This window comes from Chiroxiphia lanceolata, chromosome 4 (genome assembly GCF_009829145.1).
Source record: "Chiroxiphia lanceolata isolate bChiLan1 chromosome 4, bChiLan1.pri, whole genome shotgun sequence".
NCBI lineage: Eukaryota > Metazoa > Chordata > Aves > Passeriformes > Pipridae > Chiroxiphia > Chiroxiphia lanceolata.
Genome location: NC_045640.1, coordinates 8,811,433 through 8,824,919, shown reverse-complemented (window position 1 = coordinate 8,824,919; position 13,487 = coordinate 8,811,433). Strand labels below are relative to the sequence as shown.

General features: G+C 44.5%; 1 protein-coding gene across 5 annotated transcripts in view; it reads right to left on the bottom strand.

Moving 5' to 3' along the window:
• The window catches only part of FGFR3 (fibroblast growth factor receptor 3), a 53,756-nt gene that overhangs the window by 15,227 nt on the left and 25,042 nt on the right, over positions 1 to 13,487 (bottom strand). For all 5 annotated transcript variants that reach the window (XM_032685820.1, XM_032685821.1, XM_032685822.1 and 2 more), the window contains exons 3-6: positions 12,918 to 12,971; positions 6,719 to 6,888; positions 1,987 to 2,110; positions 1,372 to 1,562 (exon numbers count right to left, since the gene is read on the bottom strand). In XM_032685820.1, coding sequence (XP_032541711.1) covers positions 1,372 to 1,562; positions 1,987 to 2,110; positions 6,719 to 6,888; positions 12,918 to 12,971 — 539 coding nt within the window. The remainder of the gene's footprint in view (positions 1 to 1,371; positions 1,563 to 1,986; positions 2,111 to 6,718; positions 6,889 to 12,917; positions 12,972 to 13,487) is intronic.

Here is a 13,487-nt window from a genome sequence, read left to right as displayed (position 1 = left end):
CCGCTCACAGAAGAGAAGGTATTTGGCAATTCTAATTACCTAGCCACCCCGGTGCCGCTCCAACTTAATTTTAAAACACTATTTATACGGACTATTTATATGTTCTTTGCCACAGCAAAATGGGAGCTTGTGCTTGTGACACAAGGCACTGTTCGCAGCGGCTCTGCAAACTTCCAAAAGGTAGCACTTTATCCCACGGGGAGACCACACACAGAGCTCGGAGACTATACGAGATGGCATGTGACACAACCAGCTATTCAGAGCTTGGTACTGGGCTGTGAAACCAGGGGGAAATTCAAATATGCATAATTCAAACACATTTGGAGAGATGGCGAGAAATAAAAAGTTTTATCAACTTGTGAGAAGCACATGTTGCCAGTCCTGAAGAACTGTCTCCAACCATTTCTTCCAACCAATCTGTTATTTCGATCTGTGTAATTATTTCCAGGGTCTCTGGCTTTTATTATCATGTATCTGGCTGAGTTACAGTTTTGTAGATACTGTCTGATAAGTGTTTGTTTTTTTTTAAACTTCATACAAAGAGAAGAAGGGTGTGTGCAGCAGGATGAGCATGGGGAATGTCCACACACAGGACAACCTCAGCTTGAAGCTGCAGAGATAAAATCTGCTTTCAGCATGAACTGCAGAGTCAGAAAAACTCCATTTTGCCCTATATATTTTAATAAACACCAACACATAATGTCCTGAATTATTTAAAAAGAAAACGGATTTTTGAGGTCCAATGTCTTTTCACTCTCTATTCCCTACTTCTTATATTTATATTGGTTGAGGAGAACCAGACCCTCTGGCTTTGTTCTAGCTGTAATCTGCAAGTTCCCTTTCAAGAAAGCATTTTAGCAAAGTAAAGTCTTACTATGTGAGTTTTTATTCAAATTAAAAAAAAAAGTTTTCCTGAGCACGGATAACAGCAACGTTCACAAATGTTAGCGGGTGGAACAAGACCATCTTGGCTCTCAGGTGCTGGTTGTTCAGCATTATTTAGGTATGTGCATGTTGCAGTATGTTTATTTGGAAAAGGAAGAATGTGTTTTAGTTGGGAGCCTTTTATTTTAACAAGCCCTGAAAATACTTCTATTGAAGCTGTAAAAAAAGGTTATTTTTACAATTTTAGGTCAAGTGCAATCTGACAGCTCCTTTATTATGCTGCATTTCTCACAATTACCTCAGCTCTTTCAACTACTTTGCTTCTCTCTGCCACTACAGTAGTAGTGTTATCTCTGGCAAACAGAAGAGTTTGGAATATCGATTTTAGGACATTTTTGCTGTATTCCCTCCAAAATGCAGAGCGTTCCACGGCGCAGACTTACAGAAGGACTGCCCTGAGGGCGAGAAGAAGGAGCATGTACCAACCTTCAGCACCGTGACATATGGGGTCCCATCGGGTCCATACTTGCTGCCATTGACTTCCACGTGTTTCAGCCACTGGATATGAGGCTGGGCATCACTGTAGACCTTGCAGTGAAACTCCACATTGCTCCCTACCACCACGGTCTGGTTGGCAGGGAGCCCTGCTTGCAGGATGGGTCGGTGGGGTGACCTTTCTGAAAAACAGAAAAGAGAAGAAATCCTTTTACTTGTCCTTCTTCCAGCCAGTATTTTCCTCTGAAACCTCTGCTGGCTTTTCAGTAGAAAGGGTGCAAAAAAGTTTTGCCCCCCACAGGTGTCCTGACCACTGCCCTACCCAGTGCTTCTCAAGCCAAACAGAGAAGAGCCACCAGGGAACAGAAGAGGCAATTCAGCCCTGCCATTCCTTTTCTGGCCCCTCTGTAGACTGGTTAAGTAATTTACTGATCATAGTTCTGAGCCTGAATTATTGGCCAAAAAGAAGTTTGTTGTTGCTTTTAGAAGACACATGATCCAGCACCTTGGGAAAGAAACTAAGCTCCTGCTTCCCATACCCTATCATGAAGCTATTCAACACCACCACCACAGATCAGCTGTAGAGAGAAAACAGTGAAATCTCACCTAATACATCAAGCTGGTACGTGTGCCTAATGCTTCCATATTTGTTCTCCACAACACAGGTGTAATTCCCTCGATCTGACGGCACAACACTCTCCATCACCAGGCTCCACTGCTGGTGTCGCAACTAGAAGAAAACAAACCAAGTTCATGGTCAAGCACCCACATCACCAGACCATTCAAACCAATAAACAATCAGTGGGCTTCTACATACTTGGCCAGCATGAATGGACTCCAGAGTAGGCCTGAACATCACAAGGACCCATTACAAGGGTCATTAAAGTCTGAGAAAAGGCATTAAGACCAATGCAAAAAAAAACTAACACAAGGTAACACACTGAGATTTCAATGGGGATTTCTACATGCTTCCACAATAACCACAATAATGAAACCAGCTCACAGCTGAACATGGCACCTCTCGTTAGAATAACGACTTCAGAAGGCATCAGGTTAGATAACTCCAATCTGCTGGTCCCCTCTGCCACTCTGGTCCAGAGGCTCTGTCAGCTCAAAACATTGTACTCTCAGCTGTAGACCTTTACCAACTGCTGTAGACCTTTACCAACTGCTACATATAATCCATAAGAAGACTATAAACTATAAAATCATACTTCTCACCCCACCTATAATATATTCTAAAATGTGTGTGTTATAGAGGCAACAGCTCACTGCATCGGTCTGAACAGAAAGGGGTGTCTATAACCGAGTTAGTCTCCTAAATTCCCTATAAGAAACAGGAGAAAACAAGTCTGGTCCCTAGGATGCTTGGTCAGCCCTTCTATTTTGGCACAGAGTTCTATACTAGTTGGTTTTCTGGATGTGGCTCATGTTAAGAAGGGTTGTTCAGTAGCAGAAGGGAAAGCACAACCCATGTCTCCACCTTGACCTGCTGCCCTGTGATCTCAGCTAGAATGTTTGTCTCTAATGATTATAAAGGAAATAACGGATACGGAAAGCAAATCTTGAATTAATACAGAAAGCAACCAACAGTAACAAAGATGACTTCAGGGGACGCAGTGTATGAAAGCTCTCCAAATCTCTGGATATTAATTTGATGCCTTCTGCCGCCCAAAGCAGAACATTTAACTTTATTAAATGTTTTGAAGGTGACCCCAAGGACACAGGAGCAGGAGATTACAATAGCACTGTGCTATAGTATGTCAAGGGCTGATGGAAAAAACAAGGGTGTAATTGCTCCTGGAGGTTTCTTGCTGCAGCAGGTGAATTCAAATATGAAGTCATTTAACCTCTTGTGCTACACACAAATTGCATCCACATGCTTCCCTTTAAAGGGCTAAGTTGCAATCAAAGCCAGAATTTTGCAAAGAGAAGGTTTAAAATCATAGGACTAGACAGCTTAGCTGCAAGATGCGCAAGCAAAAGTCATTTTAACAAAGCTCTGTAGATCTCTGCATCCCTGAAAACAGCACTGCTGAGCACCCCACTTTTCAGAGACCACTGAATATGGCATTTCCTTTCATTTCAGGTTATATGTAACAGGAGGCTGGGACTAAACAGTCTGTACACACATCTCAGCTGTGGCAGATCTCCAGTCACGTCTGACTGCACCTCTGCCCACCCAGGACAGCACAAATGGAAAAGCTCAATGCACAACCAACATTACACCTTTTGTAGAGCAACATCCCATTTGCTGCATCTCTGTAACTGTGTGGCAATTACAGGGTAAGAGAAGCTCTGGAAACAGAGAGCCTGGACCCCAAGTTCACAGCTGAACGTACCAGACTGTCTCGGAAGTTTCAATGCAAATCTGTGGCTGTTCAGTGGCTCATTTCCATACTGGCTTGTCTCATAGTTGTGTCTAAAGGCCTCTTTTAATCCACTTTTCAGCATTGCAAAGTGTTTGCATGTCGAACCCCTAGGAGCTACTTCAAAAAAATGGGGCTCCAGACACATGGATGACCTGTATTATGAAATCAGGTCCAAATTAGGTGTTTTACTAAGGATGCACTTATATGACACTTTCAAAGAACTTCCTCAGGTTTGTGATGGGGACTTTGAACAGGGAGAAGAATCTGGGGTCACAGACATGGGGTAGAATTTGTTTGGAAACCCTTCGAGAAGCAACAAATTTGGTTTTCTAAGGTTGAGACTGACAGATTTAAAGGATAATAAAATGGGATGTTCCCAAGTTAGAAAAGTCACTGCACTCGAATGAAGACAAGAAACATGAAGTGACTTAGTGTAGATATTAATCAAGTGGGTGAGATACTGGAAATCCCTCTGGTTTATTTGGTGTTGTCATTCTTGGCTCCTTGTGAAACAAACATTTGCAGACACACTTGGAACCTTGTGTTTGCCAGACTGGCATGCAAGTTAGTGCAATGGTCTGGGGAAGGGATAATCCTCCATCTCCCCTCCCCCTCAATCTTCCCTTCTAGGGTCATTTAACACACACAGGCTTACGATATTAGAGATTCCAACAAGGATTTAACCATTAATGCTCTTTGGGAAATTTCATATGATAAGTCATATGAATTTCTTTACCAGTTAAGGATGAACTATAACAAAACTAGGTTAGCCTGCCCTTCATGTTTTCAACACTCACCCTTCTCTCTTGCAGGCTTTACGCCCAGCAGTCACACAGGGTCTAAATGCCATGTGCAAGCATCAGACGTGGAAGAGTGGTCAGCTTTCATTTGCTGACAACAGACTTCTCACAATCAACATTTAAACTCTTCCACGCACTGAAAACAAATGAGAACATTCCCAGCTCAGGGATTTCTGGGTTAAGACCAGACCTCGAGATGAAGTAAGCCAACCAAACTCTGCCAGATCTGGATCTTGCCCATTCTTTTCAAGCTGCCTAATCCTGTTATGAAGTTAAGTTGTAACAGGGAATTTAAATCTTAAATACATGAGATACCGAGCAGGTTTTCAATCTCCTTTTCTGGTTCAAATCTCAGCTGATACCTATCAGTATATTTATACTAGATGAGATTTATACTAGACTACTTACATCTAACCGCGGCCCATGAGCAAAAGCAAGCAAATAAAGGAAGGAAAATTACAGAGAGAGAAAGATATCTTTATACCAAGAATGGGACAAAGAACTACACCTAGACAGATAGAGAGCTTAAACCAATCTTCCTGTAATTGGCCTGACAGTGCCTTCAAAAGCTCTTTTAAGCATTGGCTTGTTGCTGGAAGGTGTCCCTAGAGACACAAAGTATAGCGATGCCAAAGACTCACTACCATGTTGCAGAGGATGAAACGTGTCAATTTAAACTCAAAGACAGATTAAAACTCCTGGAAAGTGGGTAGGGGAATTGCTTTCAGCTTTAGATTTTATTCTGCAAGCATAATTTAGTGCAGCTGATGTCACATAGTTTAGTGAAAAGCCGTTGGAGTGGCGCACGCAAGCCTGAAAACACTTCATGATGATCCTTACAGCCTGCAATTAGTAAAAGATGCTTGTGCTTTGTGAATGTCATCTGCCGAAAAGCAGTTTACCCACAGGAGTCGACTCCCCTCTTCTTTTTCCTCCATAACTTTTCAGAAGATCCAAACCTGAGCATGCTTTCAGCCTTATCCTGGTTGGAGTAGGGACAGGACTGAGGAGGGAGCTTCAAAGCCTTCACTGAAGTAATCACAAAAGGCTCTTTCAGGAACAGGTCTGAGCTAACAGGAAAGAAACAGGCCAAAACTGCGGGGAGGGAGGGCTTTTTTGAATCCTTCTCTGGTTTCTGGAGCACGGCACGCTTTGCATGCCTGGTGCCCCTTCAAAACACTACGGATGTGGCAGGCATCAGCACACAGCTATTCCAAGTACCGATGAAAGTGCTTTCCTACAAGTCACCTTCTCTCCTGAGCAGCAACCCGGGGATATATCAGGGCTGGCACAGTGCAGACAAAAATTGTTGCTTAGGAGTCCCTCCTGCTATGATGATTTTGTTATAATCAGCTGCTGCCAATTTTGTCCTCCCCAAATAAAACAAAAAAAGAGTAAAAGAGTCTTACTGTCACCTTAAGTAATAACAACAACAACAAAGTCAGAGAAAAGCTGATTTTCCTTTTAAAATCTTGCCATAATTCCTCATATACAGTAGCACAGAAACTTATGGCTAATTAAATAGTTTGACTGCATTAAGGTTTAGTGTCCCTGAGCTCCATCTATAAACATGAGCCAGAGCATTTTCCAGAACACCTCATGGTAGAAAGGAAGGAGGGAGCAGCCAAGGAGCAGATGCTATTACTCTGGCTACAAGGGAATCCAACACTTGACCAAGGGTCAGTGATTTATACCACAAAAATGTTAATGACTACCAGCATGAGTGTCCAGCTCTTTGGTGAGGTCCTTCCTATACCTTCAAAGGATACTGAATAGGTTTTCCTTGAAAGCTGGGAGTAGCTACAGCTTGGTCTAACACATCTCAATGCACTGGGCTGATCTCCAGAAATTAGGACAGAAGTTTCTGCTCTTGCATTTTTATCACTGTTCACAATGCAACCATAAACCCAGCCCCATTTCTACCTACTCCCTGAATGACCACCATAGACAAACTCAGAAGGAATTAGCCTTCAATCCCAAAGGACAGCAGTCCTTTTTAAAACTGATATCAAGCAATTCCTAGGGGTGCAGGAACCACCCTTGTTTCTACACGGTCAGGACAGAGCTCTTAGCTCTTACACCCACCAACGTTAATCACTGTGAAATACAATTTTCTAGTTGGTAGAAAACTACTAACAAAAACTGAGATCCAAACCAAGTCCTTACCTTAATGCCCCCAATCCTATGCTCCCCTTTGAACTCCTTGCCGTTTTTCAGCCAGTAGATGGAAGGAGTTGGGTTTCCACCCGCTGGGCATCGGAAGCGAACGGTGTTGGCGGCGGGAACTGCCAGCAGCTTCTTCTCCATCTTATCTGGCCGGGTCCAGAAGGGGACACCTGAGAAAGGAAAAACCAAGTTGAACAGGCCCCTTTCTGCCACAGAGGATATCAGCTGGTGAGCAGATGCATTTGAGGAGGATTTGGCATGTGCGGAGTGACAGTTAAATTGCTACCTGCTGCAGTCAAGATAAATGACACAGAAATGCTTTCCAGCTAAATGACTCTCATAGACATAGACAGGGTGTTTGCATTTTGGTTTTGTGATGAAAGGTTCATGACCAGGTTCTTGTCTTGGTAATGCCAGTATAAATCTAAAGTGGCTGCTTTTAAATCAACAAGTAGAGTTATCCCAGATCAGGATGAGAACCTGGCTTCAGCATGTAAAAAGATACAGACAATAGCAGCCAAGAAGCATAAACAGCAGAAAGATGTTAGAACTGTAAAAGAATGCTGATGGGCCAGCAAGGGAGCAGAGAAAAAGTGTGAGCTGACTGCACTGGAAAATGTTCCTCCTCACTGAGTACAAACGTAGTCTCCTTAAGGGAAGAAAAAAACGCGCCAGCGCCAAACTGGTTTATCATGTTTATGTTCTGTAAGTACGAGTGATTTTAGTTTTAAAGATTCATGTTACCTTTGAACAGGGATAAGTTTTAAAACACCAGTGTTAGCATGAGATACTTTTTATAATCTGCCTCAAGTACAGCCTCGTTCCTTGGCTGTGTTACAAACATTACATATTAACTCCAAATTAAGGCAGCAGCAGCGGCAAACTCATTATACTTAGAAGAAAGAAAAAGCTTTTTAAAAAAGCCTCCTGAGCTTTCATTTCTGCTTAAGGAAACACTGAAGAGCTGTACATGCTGTGTTCCTCCTGTCACACTGGGGCCACATCCAGCCCCCAGATCTGTGCTCCACACTGAGGCCAAAGGGAGATGGGGGCAATGTGTTTGGCAGCGGGGGGGGCAGTGTTTGGGCTATAAAATAGCAAAAAGGAGGCCAAGGAGGGTAAATGGCATCTCCTCCAGATGTGCAGGAAGCACTCAGACACGGAGCACCCAAACCCCCTGGTTGCAGAGACTTGTGTGCTTCTGGCCAAGACAAACTGAAGGTGCTGGCCCTTCAAGAACTGTCTTGGAGAACACAATGGCTGCCAAGGCTTTTGGGAAAGCATCACTGCTGGTCTCTCCTGCAGCAGTGACGATGCTCAGGATCATCACCATCCAGCATCACAGCCCCATCTCAGCACTACTCCGAAGGCTCCGTAATCCCCCTCTCCTTAATGACAACTGTGTACAAAGTTGTACCTCTTGCTGAATGCCTCTGAGATGCACAGGAGCTCCCTCCTTTCTCTAGCACTCCCCAGGTGTACTTAGCCCTAGTGCATTTGGTTCCATGACACACATTTCGTTGCAATTCCAGGTAAGTCAGTGATGATCCCACCTTAGTTTAAGTCCCCAGTGTCCCCCATACAGGCTCCCTGCTGCATTCCAGCTCCAGGGATATTGCAGGCAAGGTCATAAGGTTCAGCCAGGGCAATCCGTGCACCCACCTATTTTTAGCACCTACTAACACTCTCCTCATGGTCCTCTGTCCTTGCAAAGCCCACCTGACCATGAGGAACTGGATGTCAGGAGCTACATCTAGAAGGCCCTCCACTTGCTAGAGACATCACTCCCATGGTTTATCTGATTTCACACCTCTGCAACTGGATGTAAGTGCCTCAGTAATGCTGTCCCAGGGAGGGAAATCCAGTACTAAGGGTTCGCATCTGCCCTCAGCCTCCCTTGCACAATGCTCTGTGATGCCTATCAGAGTCAGCCTCACGTATCAGAGGGATCTGTGCTCACCCATCCCGCGTACGCGCCTCATTTTTTAAACAACGAAACTGCTTAAGGGCCCTTTTCTTGCCAGGATGGCACCGGATACGGCAGGGGAACGGTTAGCACAAACAGCAACAAAAGGAGGAATCCCCGTAATTCCCATGCTCCTGCAAAATCCCAGCTAAAAACTTCGCTCTGAACACATGACACATCCAGGGGAGGCCTCAAATACTACGTGAAAATGTGGGCCAAACTGGGACATTAGGTAGACATCTACCACTCCAAATGGTAGAACTGAACAAAAATGGGGAATATCCTCAAAAAATGTTAGAAGAGTGGGTGCAATCCCTGAAGGAAGAGCAGGTCTTGATGGTAAAATGCTTTTGCTATCAGATGAACTGGAAAGGGCAGAAACCAAGTAAAGGCTGGGCAAAACCCCAGGCAGCAGCAGGGGAGTAAATGTGGAGGAGGACACTTGGGGTGGTGCTGTGAAGGCTGAAGACGAGGGAGCTCCAAAAACCATGTTGGGAGACGTCTGGTCTCTGGTTTCTGAAGCATGGGCTGTTTTCTGTCCAAACGCTTCCTTTTGGTGATGCACCCCAATTTCCTGGGGACTTCACAGGGCTACAGGGGAGAGTTATGGGAAAGGCCAGGTACAGATGGAAAAGTCCCCCTTTGCTGACACTAGGGAGGGCAGACAAATAACCTGCTGTTTGTTGTCTGATTAACATATCTGCCTACAATAAATTCCATTTTATGGTGCCCGTGACACTCACTGGGCACTGGGGTGTAACTGGATCGCATGGTCACCCTGCCAGGACCGGGGGCCTCCTTGTGCTGTGCTTTTTGGGATCCTTACCCTTTCCACACCAGCTGTGTGTGCTGCAGGGTGATGTTTTACCCCATTTTCTCACTCAAAAGATGAGTCTGAATCTCACAGGAGACCCATCAACTCACTGGCTGCAAATGTTGTCACTGAAGCCAAGGGAGATTTTGCTATCAGACATCAGAGACAAGCAAGGAGCCCAGGAAAGTTTCCAGCTGGGGATATTCTCCATATGGAGCAAAGGCAAGATTCACTCCTGCCTCCTGCAATTAGACACGGCTTCTTCCCTGAGTGCTTTCCCTTCGTTTGGGTGCTCTTCTGTGAGATTCAGGGCTTGCCAGGGCTGGGCACCCCTGGATTAATGTGCCAAGACTCAAACAGGGCACCGCTCTCCAGTCAAACTGGAACTGGAAGAAAGCGTCTACACATTGAAAACAGTGCCTTTGTTCTCACTTGCCGGAGCAGCGAACAAAACATCCCTGCTTTTGGTTTGCTCTGCCCCGAGTCCTTTCATTACCACTTTTGAAGGGGCTGAAAATGTTGCTAACTTTTCTTTTCAAGAAAAGCTTGCAAAGCTCCAGAGACTTTTGGGAGCGGGAAAGGAGGAAGGATGAAAGACAGGAAAAATTTCTAGACCTGCTCTCTCTAAATTAATTACCAGCAATGGTTTTGCATGTGCAGGTGTGAAAAAAAAAAAAAAAAAAGGGACCCACAAACATTATCACAGGCCCTTTCCCATCATCAAACACTAAGCCTGATGGTCCATTTTGTTTGTCAAAGACACCGGCCACCCATCCAACTGGAATGACCAATTAAAAAAAACTGAGAGCGATACTTGGAATAATTAATACAACCGAGCGCTCATTTAGCAATTAGGAGCTGCCACCAAATTCTGTGGCAGACAAAATCAACCCTAATTGTGTAATTTCCCCAACTGACGCCTCCTAGGACACAGCCAGATTTAATTGGAGATTATAGGGGCTCTTTGAAGGTGCTGGGGCTGCGCAGTGGGGGCTCCAAACAAACAGATACAGAGGGGTAGGGAGCACTGGGGCAGAAGTGCAGCGTGTGAAAAGGGAGTTTTGTTTTTGTTTCAGGGCCAGGAAAAACAGCTGTAGAGAACAGAGGTATTGGAAAGCCTCTTTTTGCAAAGGCAGATCATGGTTTGTGACAAGGTTGCAACAAACAGGCTGATGATTTGAAGGCACTGTAGTTCCTCCTTATACTTTTCTGCTGCCCATCCCTAAGGGGTGCCCTGTTTCTGTACTGCCCTTCAGAGAGGAAGCCTGAAGGACGGTGAGCAGAGCAGGCCACTCCATGTGGAGGGCCTGTCTTCATGCTCTCCAAGACTTTTTGAACCAAACATTAACTTCTTTTAGGACAAATTTCCTCTTATCCTCTTGCTTTAGTATTTCCAGCTCATCAAAACCCTAAAACTAATAAGATTGGCTTCAAACTCCTGACGCTATGGGAACCAGCATTCCAAGCTCTCCATTATACGAGGATAAAAAACTCTCTCGAGTAACAAAATTAAGACAGAAAAGTAACTTATCACAAGGGGCCAGGACACAAGGATTTTGTTCAGTGATATACCGTATGGCAACATCCAATGAGCCAGTCCTGGATGAATTAATGACCCCTAAATATGAAACACTATCAGTTATATTGACTAGATGATCTTTAAGGTCCCTTCCAACCCTGACCATCCTATGATTCTATGATATTTTTCTTTTGCATGAAAGTGTGTTTGTTGCCTTTCCTCCTCTAACTACTGACTGGCTATGTCTGACGGCCATGCAGGGGCTCATACACCTCATTAGTAGGGCACATTTTGCCACAGGAGATGGAGGACCCAGGCCTTTGTGCTGTCCAGAGGATGTGGCACTGCCTACATTGTGTCTGCCTGCCTGGGATGGTCCTGCAGCCCCTATTCCTGGTGGGATGTCCCAACAGTGGTGGTACCAGGGTTAACAGCATGGCTCCCCAGATTCAAGAGATCTGCAAAGGTCAGATGGAGGATCTGATGTCAAAGAAAGCAACATAAAGCACATCCATGTCACAAAATGCCATGAGGTTTCACCACACAGACACGTTAAGCTAACCAACCATTTTTAAAGCAGAAGAGAATCCCACTTTTTACAATGAGACCCTTAAGGAAAGCCAGCCATCAGGTCTAAAAAAAGAGACAGCCCGAAGTCAAGAAGACCCAGAAAACAGGCTATAAATACATGCGGAGAAACGTGTGTTTTCCTTTTCAGCGAAGAAAAACGTCTTTCTGTACCATAAACCAGCTGATGTTTTGTGATACCTGTTGCTAAGAGATCGAGTTCTCTACAAACCACACAAAAAAAATGTACTGAACGATTAGTTGTGCTCATCAGAAGTTGCTCTGCAGCAGGAACAAATCCTGACCAAACCAGACCTTCCCTATGCCTGTACCATGTTTCAGCAGGCACCAGGAGCCTTGAGCAGCTCTGCAAAGGTGCTTGTCACCTCCCAGGGTCTGGTTCTTAATTAGAAGCTACCAGAAAACCACTAACTGCTGCTGATGGGTCTCCTGGCACTGTAACTTACCATTACTGCCCACATACTGTATGACAGCGCTATGAACTTATTACGTTTGAAAGAGTCCTGCATGTCCAACACTATGGGCAGGAGAGATTTTCCAGTTGTGTTGAACTTCTGCCAGTGTACATAGCTGATTAGGAGTTCAAATACAAGACATTTCTTTATTAAAAACACATACACCCAGGCAGTTCACTTTGCAGAAATATAAAGAGCAGAATAAAATGCAACGCTAATGCCTCTGAAGCATGTAATGATCCTGATTAATGCTATTGCACTTAAAGAAACCAGCACTAGGATTGAAAGAGATTCAGAGTGAAAGCACTGAGAGGCTCTGTCCTGGGACTCCCTTCTCCACATGAGCAAAAGAAAAAGCCAGTAAATCCAAAGGGGTTGCTCTCACTTATGGCATCAGTAAATTTGCCCCTTGGCTAGTGTAAATTTTATGCTCTGATTCCAGCCAAGATGCTGGTAAGGACCAGAATCAGAACAGTTAAAAGTAAAGCAGTCCAAGGTTTGAAATGGTACAACACTGGTGTAATGTCAGTGTAGTAAAAAAAAAATAAATATTGTTAAGTGGGTTTGTCTGGATTTGCATGCAAGGAGGATTTATAACTACTCATCAATTCAGATTTGCAGCATTGAGTCTCCAAAATACACAACTGCTGCTGTAGGATTCCACAGCAGCTATACCACTCTGGCAGCTATTTCTAAATTTTTAGATAAACATCATCATGGTACCACCCTAAGGTCACTGACTTCAACACAAAGAACGAGCTGCTGTCCAACCACGTGAACATCCAGATGAGCTGCACCGCTTGGGAGCCACATCCCCTTGAAAGAAAAGGCCTCTGTACCCCAGAAAGACAAATTACCTGTATCTTCTGACTCATCGTCGTCATCTTCATCATCACCCGACGAAGGGGAATCTGGGAGAAGACAGAAAAAGAAGTGAAGCAGAAAGAGGATGGTATGTGGGGGCATCATGCTGGACGAGATTGTTGGTGTCATGGTGGGTTCCAGCAAGGGAGGACAATCAAGTGATGGGTCACCCTTCCCTGCAGCTCCACCAGCCTATCCCTTCGATACTGCTGGGCCAGGGACAACCAGCCAGGAGCTTTCTAAACTGGGAGAGAGGTGTCATGAGTTTGCCAGTGCTCTGCAACCAGAAACTGGGGTCCCATGCCAAATACTTCTTCCTGTGTGAAATGCTCTTCTCCTAATAAATACAAAAGATATTCCAAAATGCAAAGTTTCTTTTCGCAGAACAAGCTGTCTGACTGCTTTTTTTTTCCCCCTCTAGCATTCACTGTGAAGACTTTTTATTTGAGCCATGTCTCAAAGCTACAGGTCAGCATTTCTAATTCACTTTCCCTGCATTTTTCTTTTAACTCAATATACCCCTGCCATGTCTCCCTTCATTAACTCCTTGTTCAACCACTAAG